The 27960-nt window shown below is 47.2% G+C and overlaps 1 protein-coding gene across 2 annotated transcripts in view; it reads right to left on the bottom strand.

Annotated features, from left to right (window-relative positions):
* RCE1 (Ras converting CAAX endopeptidase 1) overlaps positions 1-27960 on the bottom strand; it is a 37902-nt gene continuing 9942 nt past the window's right edge. The window contains exons 3-8 of one of the 2 annotated variants that reach the window (XM_040410333.1): positions 14710-14793; positions 14543-14621; positions 14288-14455; positions 7384-7455; positions 7172-7234; positions 1-946 (exon numbers count right to left, since the gene is read on the bottom strand). In XM_040410333.1, the coding sequence (XP_040266267.1) occupies positions 711-946; positions 7172-7234; positions 7384-7455; positions 14288-14455; positions 14543-14621; positions 14710-14793 (702 nt within the window). In that variant the 3' untranslated portion in view covers positions 1-710. The remainder of the gene's footprint in view (positions 947-7171; positions 7235-7383; positions 7456-14287; positions 14456-14542; positions 14622-14709; positions 14794-27960) is intronic. The other variant, XM_040410334.1, reaches the window with a different exon arrangement.

Raw genomic sequence — 27960 nt, 5'->3', positions numbered from 1 at the left:
AACACACAATATTGCTTTTATGTGAATGCAGTTCAACCAAAGTTTAAAAAGACATTCAGTAGCAGCAGATGCACCATTTTCAATGTAACACCAAATGTTGTGCTAACAAATGCATTATCCCTTTAGTTAGCAAGATCTTGCAGCAGCTTTTGGACATTTTTGCATAAAAAATAGGTATTTGGCAATATTCCAACATTAATGAAAGTTAAAATCAAGTATAGAAATTAGATCTCCTGTAGAAGATTATATAGAAATAAAGGTGTAAACTTTTCATTGTCCGTCGGCAGGTTCTCTAGAGAATCCCTTCCTGCCACCAAGAAAGCTGATAATTTATGTCTGAACCCACATCTAATGTAAAAAAATAGAACAATATGGAATAAATGTACATCCAAAAATATATGACATCTGGTGGCGACAAACACCTAGTCCTAAAAATGTTAATAGATGTGCAAGTTCAGCTGTATACTTGAAGAGGTACAGTACATCTTCCAAAAATAAGAGGAGTTTTCTTTCATTATAAAGATGGCTTGCACAAAACTGTTCATCTTGCTAACAATCATCGGTTCAAGCAGTATCTATGATAAAGTCCTACCAGCCACATCAGGTATGCGGTTCACTTGGTGCAAGATATTTCACCAGTGGATGAAAAATGTTCACCAAAGTAGACCCCCTCAGTGTTTTCCAGCCATGGAGTTCAGAAGCGTTTAGGGTCATAGACAAAGAGAACGATGGTCCGTGGACCCCGTGTCCAGTAAATAGCAGATAGGAATGTCCCCGTACAAGGTGGGATCAGTCATAGGGTATAGAAGCAAGAAAAACAAGACAACTCCCAGCACATAGAAGAGAACAATAGTTGCACGTTGTGGGTGGTCCAAAGCTGTAAAGATGGCTGGGAATCCAATGTAATTACAGAAGGAATGGCAAAGAACAGGGCCGATGAAATGTCCTAATAAAAAAATAATAATAATAAATGACAAACAAGTTAAACTGGATAGAAAGACACCTTCTGTATCACCCTCTAAACAGTTATTGATATACATCAGACCATCTTATACATGGATATAAAACTTGGATTAAATCAAAAGTTGTGGAAACACGGACTACAGGTCACATACTAAGGGCTCATTCACGCGACCGTGGTTCGATTCCGCATCAGAGCCGCATTTTCTGTGGCTCGGGTGCGGACCAATTCGTTTCAATGGGGCCGCAAAAGATGCGGACGGCACTCACTGTGCTGCCCGCATCCGTTGCTCCGTTCCGTGGCCCCACAAAAATTATAGATCATGTCCTATTCTTGTCCGTTTTGCGGACAAGAATAGGCACTTTTATAATGGGCCGTCTGTTCCGTTCCGCAAATTGCAGAAGGCACGCGGGCAGCATCCGTGTTTTGCGGATACGCAAAACACGGCACAGTCGTGTGAATGAGCCCTAAATCTCCTGCTTCAAGCATTATTAGAAACAGTTATTGTGACGGTAGAACATTTACCGTCTGTCTGGAGTATACAGTCAAAACCAAAATTCCAGTAGTGAAAGAAATTGCCCATAAAAATCCTACAGAGAAGAATAACCTAGAGGGACATCTGGTGGGCAAAAAGTATTAATGCCTACATAGCAAAAATATGCATGGGATAAGCAAAAAGAAAAAAGCAAAGAAAAATAAACCCAGCTCCATACTAACCGAGAGGAGACCCTCCGCTCTTGATATGCATTTCACTTTGTCTATGCATCTTACTTGTATGCATTTATACAACTGTAACTTTGGTAAAGTTAACTGGTATTTTATACATACAACACCCTGGAAGTTAATGACATTATAAAATAATTAAATTCTAATAACCAGTCACTTAGTTGCTACCTAAAGTAGGTTGTCCCGAATATTATTAAATTATAATATTTTTATTTATTATTCCCTTCTACATTCCCAGCTGCTTCAAAAGTGCCTTGGCCCTGTGACCCCTGCAGCCAATCACTGGCCTCAGCAGTCACATTTATCCTCAGGATGGGTTATCAATATTAGATCGCTCCAATAAAGGGGTTGTCTTACTTCAGAATATGGCATCTGTCATATAGATAAAGATAATACAAGGCACTTACTAATGTATTGTGATTGTCCATGTTGCATCCTTTGCTGGCTTGATTAATTTTTCCACCACATTATACACTGCTCGTATCCAGGGGTTATGACCACCCTACAATCCACCCTACTATAGAAAGAAGAAAGCACCGGACTCTCTGGTGGCCGGGCTGTGGGAACATGTATAGACATGCAGGCACAGCAGTTCCCATTCTGGAAACCTAGTATCTGCACTGCAGAGGTGGCCGTGACGCCCGAAAACTAGCGTAACCCCTTAGTGACCACAAATAGGCCTTTTTATAATGGTCACTAAGGGGCCTTAGGCTGGGCCGTGCAGCGGAGAGTGGGGGTTTGGCTCCTGCTCTAACAGCCAGGACCAGCAGAAAGTAAGTAAAAATTTATGGGTCTTGGGATTTAGAGATCCAAAAAATTTATTTATTTTTTTGTTTTTTTATGTGCAAAATTTGTAAAACATAAAATTACAGCAATACCAAATACATACTGTTATCATAATGACACAGAATAAAGCTATCCGAATATTTATACTGAAAAACAAATGCCGCAAAAATTTATAACATCAATACTGCTATTGGGTTTTTCTGTTTTTCCCCATTTCCCCTACCAGAAAGAGTTAATAAAAGTTAAACAGTAAGTTCTGTACCCCAAAATGGCACCAAAAATGGTACCCCCCAAAAAAATTAAAAAGTTCCCTCTCTCAGAAGGCGACGATGAGAAAAATGGAAAAAATAAAATAAAAATAAATTGGTTAAGGCCCAAAACAGGTTAGACACTAAGGTGTTAAATTGAGAGGCAGCACTCCATTCAACTCTAGGGGGGGGTTGTCGGAGATAGAGTACAAGCGTTCGGATAGCTCCAGCAATCCCATATAGTAGATGAAGCATTCACAATTTAGCTATGAACTGTAGTTAGGCCACAAGCAGGAGAACTGTGAACCTCGGCAGCTAATCACTGTACAGACTATTTCATTATATCATTGAACTTCTGGTCACTTAGGGATCCTTTACACCGCCCCAGCATCGGCCAGATAATCGCTAACAACCGTTCATAGGAACGCTCCTTAATGATGATCTGTCAATGTAAAAGGTGCCACCAATTACCAGATGAACGAGTGAAACACTCATCAAGCAATAGGATTATTGGTCACCTAAATCAGTGGTGCCCAACCATTTTTCGTCTGAGGGCCGCACTAGACTTGGTATAAATTTCACAGGCCGGAACCAGGTAGCTTTGCCAGAAAGAAATGCAAACGCTGTGAGGGGGCACCTATCTGGGCATAACTACTGTGAGGGGGCACCTATCTGGGCATAACTACTGTGAGGGGGCACCTATCTGGGCATAACTACTGTCAGGGGGCATGTGTGAGCATTACGTCTGTGAAGAGGGCACATATCTTGGCATTATTACTGTGGGGGGCATGTGATATATACATGTGTGTAATATATGTAGTGCAGTATGCGATGATCACACACTGCACTACATACATTACACACATGTATACATCACATACTGCGCTGTCACCTTCTTCTGCAGGTCTACCTTGATGTCTGGTCTTTAGGCTTCAGTCAGATCCACCACTGCCATGCTTGCGCCGTGTGCCCGACACCACCAGGAGCTGGCCCCTCCTCCTTTCATCTCCCGCCGGCTTCTCCTACAGCAGGGCGCTCTATCACTCCAGTGCCCACCCAATCTTACCAATCAGGGGAGCAGCTAGAAATGACTGGGCCCCATAGCAAAAAAAATTATGGCCCCCCCCCCCCTCCCGGATCTCCAACCCCCACATACCTATCGGACCTCCCACCCAAACACCCCTCCAGGACCTCCCACCCCAACATTCCCACACCCCTCCACAGATCCCCCTTTAAGTGTCATACACAGATCTCCTCCCCACCCAGAGCCGCTTCCTAGCTAATTTATTCACTGCACTTGCCTCTGTATAATTGAAGAGAAGCGCAGTAATCTCGCACAGGCGCACTGGCAGAGGCCAGGAAGACTGTGCATGCGCACTTCGATGCCTCTGCCAGTGCAAGATTACTGCGCTTCTCTTCAATTTTACAGAGGCAAGTGCAGTGAATAAATTAGCTAGGAGGCAGCGCTGGGCGGGGAGATTGCAGGCACAGGCAGCATCGCTTTGGTGCCTGTGCCGTTTGCAGAGCGCCCTGCGCTGATAAAGTACTGTTACTGCGCGGGCCGCATGACACGGCTTTGCGGGCCGCATTTGGCCCGCAGGCCGTAGGTTGGGCATCACTGACCTAAATCATCATATGTCAGCAGCAGATTGTGATGTCTAAACAGTCAACAAACAATGATTCTGTATGGGGACGAGCAATGTGGAGGAGATCGCTACATGTAAATGCAGCGGTCACCTCCACTGATGACCAGGCGATTGTTGGGAAGGAATGTTTCCTTCCTGGCAATTGTCTGCTCTATATAGAAGTGTAAGGCCTCTTTCACACGAGAGAGCTTTCCCGTCAGAATGCGATGCGTGAAGCAAAGCATAGGATCCGGACTGAATCCTGACCCATCCATACACATCTTTCACGCATCATTTCTGCATTCAGGAAAAATCGTAGCATATTCTATATTGTGTGTTTTTCACGCAGCTCTGGTTCCATAGAAGTGAATGGGGCTTTAGTGAAAAAACAGATTGCACCCACGCAGAAAAAACTGAAACGCTGAACGCAATCACAAACAAGTGCTTCCGTGGGGTTTCGTCCCGTTACGCAAAAAGATAGAACATGTCCCATCTTTTTGCGGAACGGCCGGATCGATTAAAGTGAATGGGTCCGTGATCCGCTGCGGCTGCCCCATGGTGGGTGTTTGTGCATTGCGGCTCACAGCACGGCCACAGGGCGCACACGTTCGTGTGCAAGAGGCCTAAGACAGATGGAATGCCTACAGCTGAATGTGACATTACTACCACCATCCTGATCTGCTCTTAATGGGAGTACAACCCGTCCTTGGAAGCCAAGACTATTTCAATGGCAGCCAGGAGGACCATCCTACTATGCAGGGCGATTCACTTAGCCATGTATAAAATACTCTATAGGAAATGTAATGTTTTCAGCAGGATACTACAGGACTACCACCACTAGCAAGGAGTGAATTTTTTTAAATTCAATTTTGATTCAGCTAAACCTTTTGGGCGATTCAATTTAGGTCTGAATAAATCCGAACCATATCGAAGATACTTCTGCTTTTATACTTAATAAAATTTTTTTTTAAAAAATTAAACAATGTACTGCTATATAAATATAAATCTGTGGATATCAGTACATTATGCATGAGACGCATAGGAGCAGCACAAGTGCAGAGGCTCCGATTTTGGTGCAACAACTGTTCATGCGCTGGTACCCTGAAGAAAAGCGGGTCACAGTAGCTGCAGAGCCTCAGCGCTTGGGACGCTATTTGAAGCCTGGGGGGCAGGCGCAAGATCTCTAATGGGTTGATGGCAAGCTACTCCTAAAAAGGCGAGATGGACCCCAAGCCAGAAAGAAATTGTGAAAAAGACTCCTGCACTTCACTGTCAGAGCCCTCACCAGAGCAAAGACTCCTAAAACAAGCAAAGTGACAGGCATCAAATTAATTACACTGCTAGAATATGGTTTATGAAATAGTGTTTATATGCAGCAATCACCTCTGCTGTCGGAGTGCTTCTTTAACAGAAACAACGCACTGAAAAACACCTGGTCACTTATCCTGCAACCACGTTGAGTTTTTGCAGCATAGTTTAAAAGGGACCCAAAATTTGAAGTATTAAAAAAACTGCATTAGGCTACTTTCCCACGGTCAGTAACTTATGTCACTATTTGTAAGCAATACCAGGAGTGGAAAGTATAATGGGAAGATTATTGCCTCCCCCGTGTTTTGGACCTGCTCCTGGTTTTGGCTTACAAATACTAAAGAAAACTACTGGCAACATACCGCGTAAAAAGAAGTGACACTGACAGGCCCAATAAGCACAATTATCTATATAGATGCATGGACAGGTCTTCTAATGTGTATTAAAAACATATAAGTATAACCCCTGTCCACCTTATGAACACTGCAAACTGATGTTTTATAACCTGAAGTAATCGCTTTTCTTTCTGCCCAAGGGGCGGCGTTTCAGCTTTACTTCTGCCCAGCCGGTGCCCCACAACCGCCGTTTTGAAGCGCCGCCCAGCTCATCAACATTCACTTCGCTGGCTTCGATGCGCCGGATCTCGGAACGTCGGGGACAGCAGAAGCCGCCCAGCGAAGTGAATATTGATGAGCTTGGCGGCGCTTCAAAACGGCGGTTGTGGGAGGCTGGCTGGACAGAAGTAAAGCTGAAACGCCGCCCCTTGGGCAGAAATAAAAGAGATTACTTCAGGTTATAAAACATCAGTTTGCAGTGTTCATAAGGTGGACAGGGGTTATACTTATATGTTTTTAATACACATTAGAAGACCTGTCCATATATATATATATATATATATATATATATATATATATATATATATAAAATTATGCTTATTGGGCCTGTCAGTGTCCCTTTAAGATGCAAAAGTATGAACCAGGTCTTCCCGATAATTGTCTGCTGATCAGTAGAGAAAACAACTGCATTAAGGGTCCATTCAGACGTCCATAAGTGTTTTGCTCATGATCAACCTTATGATAGAATTGCCCATTCTTGATTCTGGACAAGAATAGGACATGCTCTCTTTTTGCGAGTGTAATGTCTGCATCTTTTGCAGCCCCATTGAAATGAATGTGTCTGCACCGATTCAGCAAAATACGGACGCGTGACTGCACCCTTAAATGCGTCAATAACCTCCACTGTATGGGGACGAGTGATCGCTACTGCCATGGCTCGTCCTCATACAGATTCATTGTTTACACAGCATGATCTGCTGCCCAGAAACCATGATTGAGGTGTACGCATACACAATGATTTTGCTCATGCATCAGGTGATCGGCGGCACCTTTACAAATGCCAATTATTGAGAACGTGCGTTTGTACTAACATGTGTTCCCGATAATCGGCCCAACAATTGTCCCATGAAAACCAGGCATAAGTCTCTATACAGCTACTGGATAAATAAAAAATTCTCTCACCTGTTCTTATGAAGATAAATGCTGTGTAGGCGCCAAACACAGCAGTGTATGAAAACTGAAAAGCTACAAGAAAACAATAACATTGCCTTAATGGTGCAAATGAAGCAATAAAAGAAGAGACAAACAAAAAAAAAAAAAAAAAGAAGGATTAAGAATTTGAAAAAGGATCAAGAATTCTAAAATCCCAGTATTGAGAATGCAACATTACATACCAGCAGACAGAAATATGCTCAGAACAGTTCCCTGCCGAAACCTCAGCTGTTCAATGACATGATGAAAATGAGCTGAAAAAAAAAATATTACACATGAGAATAAAGCAGAAAAATTACCCTCTTCCGAATTAACCCAAAAAAGGTATTTGCAGAAACTGATGACCAGAGGAAGCTGCAGTGAAACCCACACCGGGAATTAGCGCTAACTGCAGTCTGTATAGGCCCTTTAACACTGTCAAGTTGTCTGGAAGATTATTATTGATACGAAGATAATCTGCCTGTGCAAAGGTGCCACCAATTACCCGAAGAAGAAGCGAAACCCTGCTATTACATGCAAGGGGTAAAATAATCATTCATGCAGACACCTAAAGCGCCTTGCAAAAGTATTCACCCCCCTTGACTTTTTTTCTGTATTTTGTTACATTACAGCATTAAGTTCAATGTTTTGTTAATCTGAATTGTATGTGATGGATCAGAACCCAATAGTCTAAGTGAAATGAGAAAAATCTGTAATAAAATCCCCGTGTGAGTGCGGTGTGTCCGTGTGTGTGTCACCAGTTTTGCACTGGGCATGAGCGGCGTCCAAACAGGACACAGCACTCCACACAAGTTTCCCTGCAGCCTGACTGCCCATAGATACCTCCGAGGCCACAGCACCCCCGCCGCCGTCTGCTCCTGCCACAGTTCCCCGTCGCTGTCCGCTCTGCTCAGGAGATGCAGAGCGCGCAGCACCCCCCCCCTTTCAGGATGGCAGAGCGGCAGCGGGCAGAGTGTTAGCTGTAAAGTCCAGCTAACACTCTGCTTGAAAAACAGCTGTTTAACCCCTTCCATGTCGCGGTCCTTAGGGACTGCTGTCTGGAAGGGGCTAACCATCAGGCTGCTGCTCTGATCTGGCAGATACTTGAAAGGTTAATGCATCCCGCACACAACCTCCCCAACACCCACCTCCCCCTTTCAAGTTTCAGAGCGCGCAGCACCCCACCCCCTCTTTCAGGACGGCAGAGCGGCAGCAGGCAGAGTGTTAGCTGTAATGTCCAGCTAACACTCTGTTTGAAATGGCCGACATCGGTGCTGGCACCGATGTCGGCTGTTTAACCCCTTCCATGCCGTGGTTCTTAGGGACCGCTGTATGGAGGGGGCTAAGCATCAGGCCGCTGCTCTGCTGTGGCAGCGGCCTGATGTTTGAAGGGTAAACTGAGGGCGGGAGCTCCCTCACCGATCAGGCCACTGCGCTGTGGCAGCGTCCCGATGGTTACCATGGCAACCGGACAAGTTCACAGGCATCCGGCTTGCTGTGGTATATCTACTCAGGCTTAGTGTGAGTTCGATACACTGCAGTACACTATATACACTGCTCAAAAAAATAAAGGGAACACAAAAATAACACATCCTAGATCTGAGTTAATTAAATATTCTTCTGAAATACTTTGTTCTTTACATAGTTGAATGCGCTGACAACAAAATCACACAAAAATAAAAAAAAAACATGGAGGTCTGGATTTGGAGTCACACTCAAAATTAAAGTGGAAAAACACACTACAGGCTGATCCAACTTTGATGTAATGTCCTTAAAACAAGTCAAAATGAGGCTCAGTAGTGTGTGTGGCCTCCAAGTGCCTGTATGACCTCCCTACAACGCCTGTGCATGCTCCTGATGAGGTGGAGGACGGTCTCCTGAGGGATCTCCTCCCAGACCTGGACTAAAGCATCTGCCAACTCCTGGACAGTCTGTGGTGCAACGTGACGTTGGTGGATAGAGCGAGACATGATGTCCCAGATGTGCTCAATTGGATTCAGGTCTGGGGAACGGGCGGGCCAGTCCATAGCATCAATGCCTTCGTCTTGCAGGAACTGCTGACACACTCCAGCCACATGAGGTCTAGCATTGTCTTGCATTAGGAGGAACCCAGGTCCAACCGCACCAGCATATGGTCTCACAAGGGGTCTGAGGCTCTCATCTCGGTACCTAATGGATGGCAGTCAGGCTACCTCTGGCGAATACATGGAGGGCTGTGCGGCCCTCACTGAAGTGTATATATATGTGTATATATATATATATATATATATATATATATATATATATATATATATATATACACACACACATACACACACACATATACATACATACACACACACACACACATACACATACACACTGCTCAAAAAAATAAAGGGAACACTTAAACAACACAATGTAACTCCAAGTCAATCACACTTCTGTGAAATCAAACTGTCCACTTAGGAAGCAACACTGAGTGACAATCTATTTCACATGCTGTTGTGCAAATGGGATATACAACAGGTGGAAATTATAGGCAATTAGCAAGACACCCCCAATAAAGGAGTGGTTCTGCAGGTGGGGACCATAGACCACTTCTCAGTTCCTATGCTTCCTGGCTGATGTTTTGGTCACTTTTGAATGCTGGCGGTGCTTTCACTCTAGTGGTAGCATGAGACGGAGTCTACAACCCACACAAGTGGCTCAGGTAGTGCAGCTTATCCAGGATGGCACATCAATGCGAGCTGTGGCAAGAAGGTTTGCGGTGTCTGTCAGTGTAGTGTCCAGAGCATGGAGGCGCTACCAGAAGACAGGTGGAGGAGGCCGTAGGAGGGCAACAACCCAGCAGCAGGACCGCTACCTCCGCCTTTGTGCAAGGAGGAGCACTGCCAGAGCCCTGCAAAATGACCTCCAGCAAACCACAAATGTGCATGTGTCTGTGATATGAGGGCCCGACGTCCACAGGTGGGGGTTGTGCTTACAGCCCAACACCGTGCAGGACGTTTGGCATTTGCCAGAGAACACCAAGATTGCCAAATTCGCCACTGGCGCCCTGTGCTCTTCACAGATGAAAGCAGGTTCACACTGAGCACGTGACAGACGTGACAGAGTCTGGAGACGCCGTGGAGAACGTTCTGCTGCCTGCAACATCCTCCAGCATGACCGTTTTGGCATTGGGTCAGTAATGGTGTGGGGTGGCATTTCTTTGGAGGGCCGCACAGCCCTCCATGTGCTCGCCAGAGGTAGCCTGACTGCCATTAGGTACAGAGATGAGATCCTCAGACCCCTTGTGAGACCATATGCTGGTGCGATTGGCCCTGGGTTCCTCCTAATGCAAGACAATGCTAGACCTCATGTGGCTGGAGTGTGTCAGCAGTTCCTGCAAGACGAAGGCATTGATGCTATGGACTGGCCCGCCCATTCCCCAGACCTGAATCCAATTGAGCACATCTGGGACATCATGTCTCGCTCTATCCACCAACGTCACGTTGCACCACAGACTGTCCAGGAGTTGGCAGATGCTTTAGTCCAGGTCTGAGAGGAGATCCCTCAGGAGACCGTCCGCCACCTCATCAGGAGCATGCACAGGCGTTGTAGGGAGGTCATACAGGCACGTGGAGGCCACACACACTACTGAGCCTCATTTTGACTTATTTTAAGGACATTACATCAAAGTTGGATCAGCCTGTAGTGTGTTTTTCCACTTTAATTTTGAGTGTGACTCCAAATCCAGACCTCCATGGGTTGAAAAATTAGATTTCCATTTTTTTATTTTTGTGTGATTTTGTTGTCAGCACATTCAACTATGTAAAGAACAAAGTATTTCAGAAGAATATTTAATTAACTCAGATCTAGGATGTGTTATTTTTGTGTTCCCTTTATTTTTTTGAGCAGTGTATATATATATATATATATATATATATATTTTTTTTTTTTTTTTTGTGTATAGTATAAATGTGACACACAGGACAGTTTTTGCAATTAGAAATCTAATTTGTGATTTCCACATTCAGGAGGTTCATGACCCAATTTACAGAAAAAATAAATAACCACTTTCCATATTAAAAACGGAACGGATCCAATCTCCATACAAGCTGCTTCTAAACCACGGAAATTCCAAAGCCACTGAGGAAGGTCCGCATGGATCAAAACGTTCGGTTTTTAATATGGAAAGTGGTCATTTATTAATTTTCTGTAAACTGGACCATGAACCTCTTAATGTGAGAAACAAAATAAATCATTTCTAATTGCAAAGACTATCCTGTGCGTCACATATACTACCAATACAGGCTTTAGTCACTTTATTCTATGTGTACTGGTTGTGCTGTCACCGCTCAGATACCACCACTTGTCAGTATGGATAGGTCTTCTGCCTTTTTAATGCATTTTATTTATTGACTCAAAGATTTGTTAATTGTTGCTATATAGGGTGTACTGTGCAATATCTTGTAGATGTTCTACATTTGCTTTTTTCCACCAAGACTAAGCATTTGTCTGTACATTTGCTGATTTATAGGTTGCTAAGAAATGGCAAGTAATAGCGACTGTAGAGCAACATCATAGTCAACTGAGCAAACCCCATATTTTAGGCTCCAAGCATATTGGAGAAAAGACTTCTGGATCCAGATTTTAGGCTCCAAGCAGGATTGGAAAAAAAAAAGTCTTCAGGATCTAGTCCAAGCAGAAATCTGCATTACGTGCGTGTCCTACTGCATCCTGTTTTAACATGTTATGCCACTATAAGTATTTATCACCTATCTACGGGATAGGTGATAAATGTTGGATTGCTGGTGGTTCAAATGATGGGACCTCTACACTGCGGATAGGAGATAAATTATTTTTGTGGGAAAACCCCTTAAAAAGATTGCCCATCCTTTACTAAATGATGGCCGATCCTCAGGATAGGCCATCAGTAGTTGAATGGTAGGGGTTCGACACCTTGCACTACCACCAATCAGCAGCGTAGACTTCCAGCACACCTAATATATTTGCTCCACCCTTAACAAAAATCCCCTTCAACAGGATACAAAAATGTGGTATGAATCTAGTCTCACCAAAGCTCATCAGCATTCACAAAAATGGATTTTTGCATCTTACATTTCATGGGGAGAGTTCATGATGAAAAGGTCACACACACTGCACGTTTGTGGGGCTAGTCAGCACTGTGGTTGGTGCTGCCAAATTCCAGTGAACGTTCCACAACAGACCATGTGTTTTAGCCGGGTAAGTATTTCTCATTAAAATAGGTGACCGAGTGTCTGTGGCTTCATAACCAAGTCATTTTTTTATCCTTGCATTTTAAGAGTTATAACTTTTTAATAGCCTTATGAGCGCTTGTTTCTTTACCATTTTGGGGTATATATTATGTATTGAAAACTTTTTGTGAGGAGGATATAAACAAAGAAAAAAAAAGTTATTTTACCGTTTTTGATGTTTGTATTGCTTGACCAGTTGATGTTTTCGTTGATACCATTTTGAAGTACATACAGCCTCATGACCACTTTTATTAATAATAAAATTATGGTAACGCTGCATCTACACTGACCCAAGCAGTTACAATTACATCCATATCAGCCATTCTAGAGTCATAATGGCTGCCAATTCCTGTTCACATTTGGAAAAACAAAGGCAGAACATTTTAAAAATGTACATGTTTGTATTAGAAAAAGTGCAAAGCCCTTCTCTGAGCTCAGACAGGTATGTGCCTCAGTGTACAGCCCTTATGTCAGCTCGGATAGGTATGTGCCTCAGTGTACAGCCCTTATGTCAGCTCGGATAGGTATGTGCCTCAGTGTACAGCCCTTATGTCAGCTCGGATAGGTATGTGCCTCAGTGAACAGCCCTTATGTCAGCTCGGATAGGTATGTGCCTCAGTGAACAGCCCTTATGTCAGCTCGGATAGGTATGTGCCTCAGTGTACAGCCCTTATGTCAGCTCGGATAGGTATGTGTGGCTTCTTTCGGAATGACCCTTTAATGTGGCAGTTAGGCTACCTTTGTCTGAGTCATTATAAGGCCTTTTGCACACGGCCGTGTTCCACGGCTGAGAGCGGTCCATGGTAACCCGGCCGGGATTCCTTCGGACAGCAGGAGAAACCAATGACGCCGTGCGTTCCTGCTGTCAGAAGCAATCCCGGCCGGGTTACCACGGACCACTCTCGGCTGCGGAACACGGCCGTGTGCATGAGGCCTAAGGTATATCCTAAAAGTAAAAATAGGCTATGTCCTCATCAATATATGCCAGACTGACAAGAGTAGATACACGTCCCTTAGGTTAAAAATGTATAATCTTTATTCAAAAAAATCACAACTCAAAACATAATACTAATATAAATTACTGATGAGCATATAGTGAATATGTCCAAATTATAACACCACTCTGAAGGTAATGAGTCTATGGAACAATGCTAGTGCAGGGAACAGGGTGCCGTAAACCAAGTATGCACCGAGCCAGAAGAGGGATCCACCCTCTAAATATCGCTCAGTGCAGAGTCAATGCACCACATGCCCTGAGCAGCATCAAAAATAATCCAGTTCAATACAAATATCTGAAGTAAGTGACCAGATACAAAGTAAAAATCGTACCAGTAAGAGTCAGGATAGGTGGATGTTATCTCCTCGACGTACGTGTCTCTGGTCACTTACTTCAGATATTTGTATTGAACTGGATTATTTTTGATGCTGCTCAGGGCATGTGGTGCATTGACTCTGCACTGAGCGATATTTAGAGGGTGGATCCCTCTTCTGGCTCGGTGCATACTTGGTTTACGGCACCCTGTTCCCTGCACTAGCATTGTTCCATAGACTCATTACCTTCAGAGTGGAATATATATAAAGAATAGGTGGTGTTATAATTTGGACATATTCACTATATGCTCATCAGTCATTTTTTGTATTTATATTAGTATTATGCTTGAGTTGTGATTTTTTTTGAATAAAGCTTATACATTTTTAACCTATGGGACGTGTATCTACTCTTTTCAGTGTGGCATATGTTAAATTAATAGAATATCCCAGTGACAGCAATTGTTACATTATCTGACCTATTGGTGATTAATTATAGGTCATCATCAATGGCAGATAATCCACAAAACTAAAATGCTTTAGATATTGCTATACTTACCAATGCCAAAAAACAGCGGACATGTAAAAATAGCTGTCCCCGGACTAGTACACGGTACCAACATAGGCAGCATGCAGGCTCTAAAGACCAACTCCTCTGTAAGAGGGGCGATCACCTGGTTACGAAGCCATCGCATGTCAGTGAAACAGAGCACCCAAAAACGAGGATCTGCAGGTTACAAGGAAAAACAAGACCTCAGATGAAGGTGCACACACACTGAACACTAACTGCAGATAACACATAAAAAACACTTACCGATAGCAACTTTTAAGCCATCAAGAAGACCCCACGGGCAATCCAAAGAGAGTTGGACGAGAGGGCCAAGGAACAAAATCTGCATTTGAGGACAAGAAAGTGTTTTAAACAGAACTTGGGATGTAAGAAGCATAAAGCTACTGAGTATCTTAAACGCCCCGTCTTACCATAGTGAGCAGCAGTGGTAATAGGGTTGCTGTGAAGATCCCATCTAGACGGAAACCCATAAGAGAGAGTATAGCGGCATCTGTCTAGAGATGGAAAGGCAATGCTCACTAACACAGCAGGATACCATACTATACGACAAAGCTAAGTATTCAGATTGTAATCCTACCAAGGTAAATTATCTCAATCTCCAATATGAGAGCCTCATTCATTTGGTAAGGTCCTAAAACAGTCAAATCTCTCGTTGTTGCTGCATACATACGGTCATACTGTTCAAGAAAATATTTTCACATGTACGCCCATTTCTATTGTCATTATTGGCAGATGAAATATAAAGTGGTTTACATGACCAAACTGGAGATTTCTGAGGACTAGTCAGCAACTAACATTTCTGCACTGAAAACCAGCTACATTTGAGCACGGTGCCGACATAACCTACACACAGATTATCGCAGCATAACACGGTACCGGCAAAGCGTATGGGATCTCACGTACACAAGCGGAAAATCCACAGTATGTCAATTCTTTGTGCGGTTCCTTTGTGCAGATTTCCCCCTTTTTAATGTGAGGGTCAGAACTGAGGCAAAACCGTAAGTAACATGCGGTTTTTGGTGCAGAAATGCACAAAAACCCTCGCAGAATTTCTGCAAGACAGCCGGTACTCGTGTGCAGGTAGCCTAAGGCCTCTTGCACACGGTCGTTGTGTGCCCGTGGCCGTATTGCAGCCCGCATACGGCGGGTCCGCAATACACGGGCATCGGTCCGTGTGCACTCCGCATCACGGATGTAGACCAATTCATTTGAATGGGTCCACAATCACGGAGATGCAGAACGGAAGCACGGATCGGAACCCCACAGAACCACTCCGAACTGCTTTCGTGGAGTTTCTGACCGTGCCTCCGCACCGCAAAAAAATAGAACTTGTTCTATTTTTTATTTTGCAGTGGACGGATCACGGACCCATTCAAGTTGAATGGGTCTCGATCCATCCCGGCCGCAAATTGCAGTCCCCAATGCACGGAATGGATGCACACGAACGTAGTGTATCCTTTCCATGAGGCCTAAGTATGGAACCTGAGAGAAGCTAAATAAAGGCTCCATCACACAAACAGGATTTTTTCAATAGTTTTAAGCCCTTAAAGGGACCCTGACAGCTCATTTATGGGATATAAACAGCCCACTGTATCTTTTTCATCTAGTTACGATGCTCCAGAAGTGACTTTTGATCCTTCTGTGTAACTTGAAGATCTGAAGAAAATGCACTTTTATTCTTGCTCTCATCGTAAGCAAATTAGCTTGCTGAAGGCTGAATCAAACCTCCTAGAAGTCAGACTTTCCCCAACCGCTGACTCCCTCCCCCGGCAGCTTGATGGACGTTCCCCAGGCCAGGGAACATCTTCCGTGTTCTCACAAGATCCTGTGCAGGCTCTGTTCACGTGTGGCACACGCCCAGTGACATGACTTGATAATTTTAATTTAAGGGTCAGTGCAGTTACAACAATACCAAACTTATATAGTTTATGTTGCGTTTACTACTTCTAAAAAATTTAAAACCTTAAAAAAAAGGAGACTTTTGTATTACTTACCAGTAAAGTCTCTTTCTCGCTCTTCCTTGGGGGACACAGGAAACCATGGGTATAGCTTTGCTCCCTAGGAGGCGTGACACTAAGTGAAAGCTGTAAGCCCCTCCTCCATCAGCTATACCCTTCAGCCTGGAGAGAGAGACTGCCAGTTGCGTGTCCAAGTAGTGAAAGATAACCACCAACCGGAAAAAAGAACTGTCGAGCCCCAACGGGGGCAACCAAGCCGGAACCACAACTGTAAACCCAAATGAAGGGCGGGTGCTGTGTCCCCCAAGGAAGAGCGAGAAAGAGACTTTACTGGTAAGTAATACAAAAGTCTCCTTTTCTCGCCCATATTCCTTGGGGGACACAGGAAACCATGGGACGTTCCAGAGCAGTCCCAGAAGGGAGGGACCAGAACAAACTAGACCAACACTAGAGGCATCAATCAACTGCCGCCTGCAACACCAGACGGCCTAAAGCAGCGTCAGCCGACGCATGAGTATGCACCCTGTAGAACTTGGTGAAGGTGTGCAAGGAGGACCAAGTGGCCGCCTTGCAAATCTGCTCCGTAGAAGCCCGATTCCTCTGAGCCCAGGAAGCCCCGACCGCTCTAGTGGAGTGAGCGGTAACACCAAGGGGCGGAACCTTGCCCTTGGCGAGATAAGCCTCAGTAACAGCCATCTTGACAAAACGGGCGATAGCAACTTTGGACGCCGCCATCCCTCTGCGCGACCCCTCCAGAACCACAAAGAGCGAGTCAGTACGCCTGAAAGAGCTGGTTACCTCCAGGTAAACCTTGAGCGCCCTGACAACGTCCAGGCGATGAAGCTTCCTCCCCCGGGGGTGGGAAGGGGAAGGACACAAAGAGGGGAGAACGATGTCCTCGTTCAGATGAAAGGCGGAGACCACCTTAGGAAGGAAGGAAGGGACCGGACGAAGAACCACCTTGTCCTGGTGGAACACTAGGAAAGGTTCCAGACAGGAGAGTGCAGCCAATTCGGACACCCTCCGAAGAGAGGTGACGGCTACAAGGAAAATAACCTTGCAGGACAGAAGTCGCAAGGAAACCGTCCGCAGAGGCTCGAAAGGAGAAGCCTGGAGCGCTGAGAGAACCAGGTTCAGATCCCAGGGCGGTACCGGAGGGCGGTCCGGGGGAACCGCGTGAGCCACGCCCTGAAGGAAGGTCTTGACAGGACCAAGGGGGGCCAGTGGGCGCTGAAACAAAATGGACAGCGCAGACACCTGACCCTTCAAAGAACTAAGACCCAGACCTTGGGCAAGTCCGCTCTGCAGGAAGGACAAAACGGTGGGGAGAGAAAAGCGGAGCGGAGGAATCCCCAGATCGGCACAGAACCCCAAATAGGTCCTATAATAGATCCTAGAAGAGGACGGCTTACGGGCGCGGATCATGGTGCGGACGACGTCCGCAGAAAAACCCCTACGTGTCAGGACGGTGGTCTCAACAACCACGCCGTCAAACGTAGGGACCTTAAACGCGGGTTGAAGATCGGTCCCTGAGAGAGAAGATCTTCCCTGGCGGGCAGCGGCCAGGGCGCGTCTGCCAGGAGCAGCATGAGGTCGGCATACCAAGACCGGCGGGGCCAGTCCGGAGCGGCCAGAATCACCGAGACGCCTTCCGCCGCGATCTTCCGAAGGACCTTGGGCAGGAGTGGGATGGGAGGGAATATGTATGGACGCGCGAAGCCCCGCCAAGGAAGAACGAGGGCGTCGGCTCCGCAAGCTCCCGGATCCCTGGCCCTGGACAGATAGGCGGGGACCTTGTGATTGAATTTGGAGGCCATGAGGTCCACGTCCGGTATGCCCCAACGAAGGCAAATGGCCTCAAACACCTCCGGGTGAAGAGACCACTCGCCGGGGTCGACGGTGGTGCGACTGAGGAAGTCCGCCGCCCAATTGTCCACCCCTGGAATAAAAATTGCAGATAGAGCCGGGACGTGGGCTTCCGCCCAACGGAGAATGCTGGTGACCTCCCGCATTGCTGCAGCGCTGCGAGTGCCCCCCTGGTGGTTTATGTACGCCACGGCCGTGGCGTTGTCCGATTGCACACGAACTGGATGACCCTTCAGCAGATGAGTCCAGTGTCGCAGAGACAGAAGGGCCGCTCTCAGCTCCAGGACATTGATCGAGAGTTTGGACTCCGATGGAGACCAAATGCCCTGGACGGATCGGGGAGGAAACACGCCTCCCCAGCCCAAGAGACTGGCATCGGTTGTAACCACCAACCAGTTGAGCGGCAGAAAGGACCTGCCCAGAAGAGGGGACTGTAACCACCAGCGGAGAGATGACCGCACCGGAGGCGATAGATGGAAGGGATGATCCAGAGACTCCGGCAATTTGTCCCAGGAGGAGAGGATCGCCCGTTGGAGAGGGCGGGAGTGAAACTGCGCAAATGGGATCGCCTCGAAGCAGGCAACCATCTGCCCCAAGACCCGCATGCAGAAGCGGAAGGACGGTCGACGGTGGAGAAGGAGACCCCGAATCGCCCGACGGAGGGTCAGTCGTTTTTCCGAGGGAAGACGTACCTCCGCCACTCCCGTGTCTAAAAGCATTCCCAGGAAGACCAGTTGTCTGGAGGGGGGGGAAGGGAGGACTTGGGGAAGTTGATGACCCAACCGAACCTCGCCAGAGTCTCTAGAGTGAGATCCACGCTGGCAACCGCTTGAGAAAGGGACGGAGCCTTGATGAGGATATCGTCCAAGTACGGTAGCAGAAAAACACCCCTGGAACGGAGTAAGGCCAAAACCGGGGCCAGGACCTTGGTGAACACCCGGGGGGCTTAGGGAAGGGCGACAAATTGGAAGTGGAGGTCCCCCACGGCGAATCGGAGGAAGCGATGGTGACACCGGGCTACCGGAACATGGAGGTAGGCATCCTGTATATCGATGGAAGACATGAAATCTCCCCGCTCCAGGGAAGCCACCGCGGAACGGAGGGACTCCATCCGAAACCGTCGAAGGAGGAGAAAACGGTTGAGCCTTTTGAGGTCCAAAATGGGCCGCACCGAACCTCCCTTCTTGGGAACTACAAAGAGGTTCGAATAGAACCCTTGGAACCTTTCCTCTAGAGGAACGGGGGTAATCACCCCCCTGTCCAGTAAGGCTTGAACAGCCGCGGAGAACGCAGCCGCGCTTTTCGGGTCCCGTGGCGGGCGGGAGCGAAAGAACCGATCTGGAGGGAAGGACGCGAATTCGATTTTGTATCCGGAGGACACAATTTCGAGAGCCCAGGCGTCGGAGACGTGAGCCATCCAGACGTCCCTGAAAAGGAGGAGCCGGCCCCCCACCCGGGTGGGTGGGGGCGCGCCTTCAGGCAGAGGACTGCTTTGCTGCGGGTGTGCGGGCAACCTGCGGCCTGCGCAAGGAGGGCTGCGCCCGAAAAAACGGCTTCCTACGCTTATCCTGGGGAGGGGCCGAAGCGGCAGCTGTGGGGGGAGCCCCAAAGGTCCTGCGGGAGGACCGAAAACGAGACGCACCAGGGCGTCCGCGGGGGGCGCCCCTGGCTTGGGGTTGAGGAAGATGGGTGCTTTTACCACCCGTGGCCTCCGAATAAGCTCGTCTAGGCGGACCCCGAAAAGGCGGGAACCCGCAAACGGTAGCCCCGCCAAGGAACGTTTGGAGGCAGCGTCTGCTTTCCAAACCTTCAGCCAGAGTTCCCTCCTGACGGAAACTGCCAGGGCGGAGGAGCGTGCTATAAGGGCTCCCGCATCAAGGGAGGCCTCACAAACAAAATTCCCGGCCCGAATAATAAGCTGGGCCAAGGAACGTAGGTCCTGGATGGGGACGTCCGAGTCCAACTCCTGTTCCAGCTGCGCACCCCAAGCAGAGATTGCTTTACCTGCCCAGGCAGAGGCAAAAACCGGTCTGAGGGCAGAACCGGAGGCAGCAAAAATGCCCTTGGAAAGGGTCTCCATGCGACGGTCCTCCGCTGACTGAAGAGAGGACCCGTCGGGAACAGGGATGGCCGTGTTTTTTGACAGACGGGCCACAGGGGGGTCCACCTTGGGTGGGGACGACCAGGTGGCCACGACATCGGCTGGAAAAGGATAGCAAATATCCAGCTTCTTGGGGTTGACAAAACGGGCGTCCGGGCGAGCCCAAGCCTTAGACACCACGGAGGAGAAATCAGAGTGGATTGGAAAGACCTTTGAGGCCTGCCTGGGTCTGATAAAGGAGACGCTAGCTGCGTCAGAGCTAGGGGGGTCATCTTGCACCTTAAAGGTGTCACGAATATCAGAGATGAGTTGACCCATCGCTGAGGCTAGCTTGGACGGCAGGGCCGAGTCCATTTCCAAATCTGAAACCGCCAATTCACCTTCAGAGGGCGAATCCTTTGGAGAGGAGAGGCCCGTCTGAGTGCGCACGCGTGGCGGGGAGAGGGAGGCATCCGAGGAGGAGGCTCGCTCTACTCTAAAACGCTTCTGAGAGTGCCTAGCTCGGGAGGGGTCACTAAGAGAGGGTGAACCCGCTGCAGCGGCAGAAGCGGTGGACCCGGAGGGCGCGACAGTAAGAGTGGCGTCCTGCGGGGTGGCGGCCTGTCTATTAGGCGGCCCACGACATGGGTGAGGCTTTCCACGGCCTGGGACAGGGATCTAGCCCAGTCAGGCGGGTCAGAGGAAGCAGGGAGCGACACAGCGGGCGACTGAGGCTGCGGTGGAGCTCGGCATGCAGGACAGTGCGGATCAGACTGCCCCCGGGGAAAGGGTTCCCTACAAGCGGTACAGGCATGGTACCAAGGCTTGGCGGCTGCAGAAGGGTCTGACATGGTGGAAAAAATGTTGCACTTAAAGTGGGAGACCCCAGGGAAAAAACGGAACGGGGATTACACCCAAGCAACAGTACTGGTGGCACGGAGGGGGTTAACAGTCCTACCAGACCCGCGGACAGTGCAAGCGGCAGCAGCAAGGGCAGCAGACTGAAGAGGGCTGTGGAGGAGAGGCAGCAGGCACGGAGATGAATAGCTTCAGGATCGGACGGCAGAGAGGATTCCACGCAGCACTAGAGATGTGGAGCCCGACGAAACAGGAAGTAGCGGAGCGCATGTAGGAAGCTCCGCCCCCCCCTGCCGCGCTGAAGGAGAAGGCAGAGCCGCGCGCGCGCGGCAAAATGATTTAACCCCCGAGGAAGATGAAATGGCGCCGTTCGCGCCAAGTAAGCGGCCCCCGCCGCGCCTGGATGTGGCAGACGGCCTCCTGCCTACAGCCGTCCCCCTGATGCCCTGCCGCTAAAGAAAGATCGGTCCCTGAGTGACGAAGTCCCCCCCAAATGATGCCCGGTAAAGTTGCCGGCCCCGATATGCCCATGTGGGGGGGGGGGGGGGGGGGTCGATGATGGAAAAAACGCTTGCCTTCAAGCGTAGATGTAGCAACCGGTGGGAGGGAAGGGGAGGCTGGAGCAGCCCCTCTCACCATACGCTGTCTTCGCCCTCAATCCATCCAGCAGGGTCGCCCCTTCAGCTACTGGCACCGCAGTGGCAGGAAGCCGGGGGAGGGACTTGGCGTGCGGGCGACCCTTGAGCTGGCGGGACGCAGGGGAGAGAGGCTGCCCTGGTCCACCTTGCCTCTGTTGTCCCTGCAAGTAGAAAAAAAACGAATTAAAAACAACAAATAACGCAAAAAAATAAAAAATTATAGGAAAACAACCCTGCCTAAGCAGGGAGTGTCTTGCCTCCTTGGACACTAAGCAAAAACTGGCAGTCTCTCTCTCCAGGCTGAAGGGTATAGCTGATGGAGGAGGGGCTTACAGCTTTCACTTAGTGTCACGCCTCCTAGGGAGCAGAGCTATACCCATGGTTTCCTGTGTCCCCCAAGGAATATGGGCGAGAAATACCTTTGTGTCCCCATATTGTGACACCATATTTTTTTTCTGGCAATGCAACTGTGCATGTATCATGCAGCTAGTGAGGTAGTTTTATTGGCATCATATACATATGACATAAGATCACTTTTTATTCCATTTTTTCAGAGACGAGGAGACCAATTGAGGTATTGGGATTTTTGTTTCCAACATCCATTCTTTGGGATAAATATGGTTACTTGATATTGCAATACTGTGGACATTGTTGAATGTGGCAATCCAATTTAGTTTTATTTTTTATATGATAAATAAGAAAAAGGTATTTTTTGAAAATGGAATAATATTGTCTCTTTTTAATATTTTTTTTCTTTTTTTTTTTTACAACTATCGGACCAAAACACAATCACATAAAATCTAACAATTGTGGTCATGGCTACAGCCAAGAGATAGCCGAAGAACCCTAGGGAGAGAAACAACGGGAACAACCTAACCCAGCTAGGCGTGTCTTAGCTAACCTGACTAAATCGCTTGTTGTGTGCCCGAAGCCATTCGGGGTGTATGAGGCAAGGCCAGAAGGAGACCTACAACCCAGCTTGTGGATGACAAGGCCAGAGACATGATGCTCAATATTGCGGATACTGCCCCAAAGCGGAATGGAGGACCAGGAATACGTTGTGAAATGGATCAGGAAAACCAACTGAACCTTGTAAAGTTTTGGTTCTAGGGAGTACTGGCAATGCCCTAGCCTCAGGAGATCGTGGGACCGAAACCTAACTGCCTAGACTATGCAGGAATGAGGGCCAAAAAGAACCATGTAGATAGGAAGAGAATCCTTGAATAGTTCCCCAAACAGCTATCTGCTAGCTGTGGTCCGCGCGTTGTTCTACTGTGTGCCCCTGAGAATTGTTTTAACGCTTGAGATGTGAAGACCGACCTACTATCTGAATCTTCTACCGTGAGGAAATTGCTGAACCTTGTCCAAAACCAGATTCAACGTGGTTGTAGGGAGTCTGAGGTTAGTGCGGAAAGAAGCTACGAAGCCATAATATACAAGATACTGTCTATGCCCTCCCATGAGTGAGGGAATGCAATTGCAATGAAGCTACCGGCGAAAATGAATTCCTGGTCGTGGTAAAAAGGCAAAGACTTTGCGCAGGGACCTGGTTGACAAGATATGATCGACTACGATCAGAGACTGAAGGAGGAATTACCCTACTTGTTCCTCCTCTGGCAGGACCTGAACGAAAGCATGAACAATTAAAGCAAGACGAAATATCTGCGTAAGACATGACAATGATGCTGTAGGGCGAACCGGACTGTCAAAACATAAAATGAGCGATCAACATGGATTATTAGGAAATTAGGGAAGCAGGTATGTATGTGATACATACGGGCCAAATCAGCCCAGATGCACAGATGGACAACCAACCAGGCAATCAGCCCAGCAGGACTGAAAACAGTCATCGGGCCGCGGGAGCCATGCGCGCGAGTCTCCTATGGCGGGAGCCATGCGCGCGAGTCTCCTATGGCGGGAGCCATGCGCGCGAGTCTCCTATGGCGGGAGCCATGCGCGCGAGTCTCCTATGGCGGGAGCCATGCGCGCGAGTCTCCTATGGCGGGAGCCATGCGCGCGAGTCTCCTATGGCGGCAAAAAGTATCAGATGGCCGTGCGAACTGCAAGTGTCGGTGCCAATCGTGAGGTCCTATAAGTGAAGAGCCACTCGGGCAAGCCTCTTATGTTTTTTTTTTTTGTTTGTTTTTTTAAACCACTTATGCAGCACCAGAATGCTTTGGGGACTCACATAACCATGACCCCCTCCAACAGCAAATCTGGGACACTAACCAGCCTACAACCATGTCGTACCCCTAACAAACAAACAAACAAACCAAAACAAAAACATGAAAAACGGTCATGGAGCCCCCAGAGCCATGAGGCCAGAGCAGTCATAGGGCCCCCGAAGCCAGAGGGATGATGTTGCGGTGACGATAAGTAATTAAAACGTAAGCCGGACCTGATGGGATATGCAGCGACTTGAATGATTGGATTGGCTAGAAGGTGGCCTAAAGAACATAACTGCCAACAGGCGTTGAAAATATAGTCATTAGTAATCCGAAGCACGTGCATACATAAAACACTAACCACCGCGACCCATAAAACGTAAACATGAAATTGAAAACAGAGATGGGAGAAAAACAAGAGCCTGAGGCATTGCAAGTTCGCTTAGAGAAGTCTCTTAGGGCTCTTTCACACTTGCGTTCTTTTCTTCCGGCATTGAGTTCCGTCGTCGGGGCTCTATGCCAGAAAAATCCTGATCAGGATTATCCTAATGCATTCTGAATGGAGAGAAATCCGTTCAGGATGCATCAGGATGTCTTCAGTTCCGGACCGGAACGTTTTTTGGGCGGAGAAAATACCGCAGCATGCTGCGCTTTTTGCTCCGGCCAAAAATCCTGAACACTTGCCGCAAGGCCGGATCCGGAATTAATGCCCATTGAAAGGCATTAATCCGGATCCGGCCTTAAGCTAAACGTCGTTTCGGCGCATTGCCGGATCCGACGTTTAGCTTTTTCTGAATGGTTACCATGGCTGCAAGGACGCTAAAGTCCTGGCAGCCATGGTAAAGTGTAGTGGGGAGCGGGGGAGCAGTATACTTACCGTCCGTGCGGCTCCCCGGGCGCTCCAGAGTGACGTCAGGGCGCCCCACGCTCATGGATGATGTGTCGCATGGATCACGTCATCCAGGCGCATGGGGAACTCTGACCTCATTCTGGAGCGTGCCGGGAGCCGCATGGACTGTAAGTATACTGCTCCCCCGCTCCCCACTACTACTATGGCAACCAGGACTTTAATATCGTCCTGGGTGCCATAGTAACACTGAACGCATTTTGAAGATGGATCAGTCTTCAAATGCTTTCAGTTCACTTGCGTTTTTCCGGATCCGGCGGGCACCTCCGGCAAATGGAGTGCACGACGGATCCGGACAACGCAAGTGTGAAAGAGCCCTTATCGTGACAAATAATGGAACAGCTTGTGAAAACATAGCAGGAAACTTACTCCTATTGGCCCACTGACCTCCGCTGAGGAACTGTTTGGTGAACTGGGGCAGGAGACCAATCTGAGTGAATACGAACCAGAAGTAAAAGGAGACCAGTCTGAGTGATTATGAACCAGGATTAAAGAACACCAAAAAAAAAAAAAACATTTTTTTTCTCGCTGAGGTGAACAGAAAAGTAGGCCTATGGAATGTAACAGACCACCGAGGAAAGGAACGTAAGCCTGAATAGAACGCAGTTATGTTTGTCGGGAGAGAGGTACCAGAGCGGTGGGTGCAGACTGCCCCGGTGAGATTATTGAGTAAAACCATGACGTAGCAATGAACAGGAGAATGCAGCTTTGAGTGGGAGCAGAGTACAACACATGATGTAACAACAAATGGATGAATGGAGCTTTGGATGTGAGTGGTACCTAAAAAACATGGTATGGGCGCAGCTCTGAGTATGGGTAGCGCATGAAAAGCATGGTAATAAAGCAGACGTATAAATGCAACCTGAAAGTGAGCAGAGTATTGACGTGATGCGAAAGCAGACATGTGAACGCAGCTCTAGTAGTGAATGGAGTATAGGACAAGATGTAAAAGCAGACATGCGGACGCAGCTTTGGATGTGAATGGAATATTAACTTGATGTGACAGCAGACATGTGATTAACTTGATGTGACTATCAGCCCTACATAATATTCAGAATGGTCATTTATTTGAAAATATTTATTAGCAGTTCAGCATGTTTCCAGGCCCACAGAATTGAGCAGCTTCTCTACATGCTCACTCGCCTGCTAATGGGTTCTCTGGGAATTCATAAAATAAAATTACTGAAGATACTTAAAAGGATAACTGTCATATTATTACTTTTTGGAGTATTGGATTGTGGCGATTAATATCACCTTGGTGGCCCTATTTCAACTTTTCAATGTGTATTCAATTACCCCTTAATTCCACAGTTTTGTTCCCTGTACTGTCTACTTTTACCTGTGCTTAAAATAGGGTTGCTAGGCATGGCAGCAGACAGCCAGGGACTGTAAGTAAAGGATTAAAGCCAGGTCCTCCCCAGCAGCTGATAACAGTGCCTGGGCTGTGTGCACTTCTCCCTGTCCCTGCGCTTGGCAGACGCTCCATCACTCAGCAGAGGTGGAGAATGCAGAGTTGGAGCAGCGCAGACCAGGGAAGGGCGATCTGCCGTCTGCTCAGTGTATAAATGAAAGCAACATGTGGTAAGAGGACCCCTTTGTGCTGCAGGAGATTAACCCTTTAGGGGGGAGGGCGCTGGTTACTGACACTTTTGAGGGGCTATTGTTACTGGATAGTGAGGGCAGGCGGGATTAGCCTCAGGGTGAGGGCAGTGGCGGCCATCTTAACTGAATAGTGAAATTGCAGTTGTATGCAAACTGGTTGCTAAGGGCTGAATCTTATTAAATATGTGGTAAGTCAGTCTAATAGGAACTGATTCTGGAATATCAGGTTATTAGTAACTACATATATGAAAATTGAAATTAGGGTCTAAATGTGACAGTTATCCTTTAACCACCTCAGCTCCCCTAGCTTAAACACCCTTAATGACCAGACCACTTTTTACACTTCTGACCTACACTACTTTCACCGTTTATTGCTCGGTCATGCAACTTACCATCCAAATGAATTTTACCTCCTTTTCTTCTTACTAATAGAGCTTTCATTTGGTGGCATTTCATTGCTGCTGACATTTTTAATTTTTTTGTTATTAATCGAAATTTAACGATTTTTTTGCAAAAAAAATGACATTTTTCACTTTCAGTTGTAAAATTTTGCAAAAAAAACGACATCCATATATAAATTTTTCTCTAAATTTATCGTTCTACATGTCTTTGATAAAAAAAAAAAAATGGTTTGGGTAAAAGTTATAGCGTTTACAAACTATGGTACAAAAATGTGAATTTCCGCTTTTTGAAGCAGCTCTGACTTTCTGAGCACCTGTCATGTTCCCTGAGGTTCTACAATGGCCAGACAGTACAAACACCCCACAAATGACCCCATTTCGGAAAGTAGACACCCTAAGGTATTCGCTGATGGGCATAGTGAGTTCATAGAACTTTTTATTTTTTGTCACAAGTTAGCGGAAAATGATGATTTTATATATTTTTTTTCTTACAAAGTCTCATCTTCCACTAACTTGTGAAAAAAAATAAAAACTTCCATGAACTCACTATGCCCATCACGAAATACCTTGGGGTGTCTTCTTTCCAAAATGGGGTCACTTGTGGGGTAGTTATACTGCCCAGGCATTTTAGGGGCCCGAATGCGTGAGAAGTAGTTTGAAATCAAAATCTGTAAAAAATGGCCGGTGAAATCCGAAAGGTGCTCTTTGGAATGTGGGCCCCTTTGCCCACCTAGGCTGCAAAAAAGTGTTACACATCTGGTATCTCCGTACTCAGGAGAAGTTGGCCAATGTGTTTTGGGGTGTCATTTTACATATACCCATGCTGGGTGAGAGAAATATCTCGGTCAAATGCCAACTTTGTATAAAAAAAAAAAAGGGAAAAGTTGTCTTTTGCCAAGATATTTCTCTCACCCAGCTTGGGTATATGTAAAAAGACACCCCAAAACACATTGCCCAACTTCTCCTGAGTACGGAGATACCAGATGTGTGATACTTTTGTGCAGCCTAGGTGGGCAAAGGGGCCCACATTCCAAAGAGCACCTTTCGGATTTCACAGGCCATTTTTTTACAGATTTTGATTTCAAACCACTTCTCACGCATTCGGGCCCCTAAAATGCCAGGGCAGTATAACTACCCCACAAGTGACCCCATTTTGGAAAGAAGACACCCCAAGGTATTTCGTAAT

The sequence above is a fragment of the Bufo bufo genome, chromosome 10, assembly GCF_905171765.1.
Source record: "Bufo bufo chromosome 10, aBufBuf1.1, whole genome shotgun sequence".
NCBI lineage: Eukaryota > Metazoa > Chordata > Amphibia > Anura > Bufonidae > Bufo > Bufo bufo.
The sequence above is the reverse complement of the archived record's forward strand: the minus strand, read 5'-3'. Positions and strand labels throughout refer to the sequence as shown.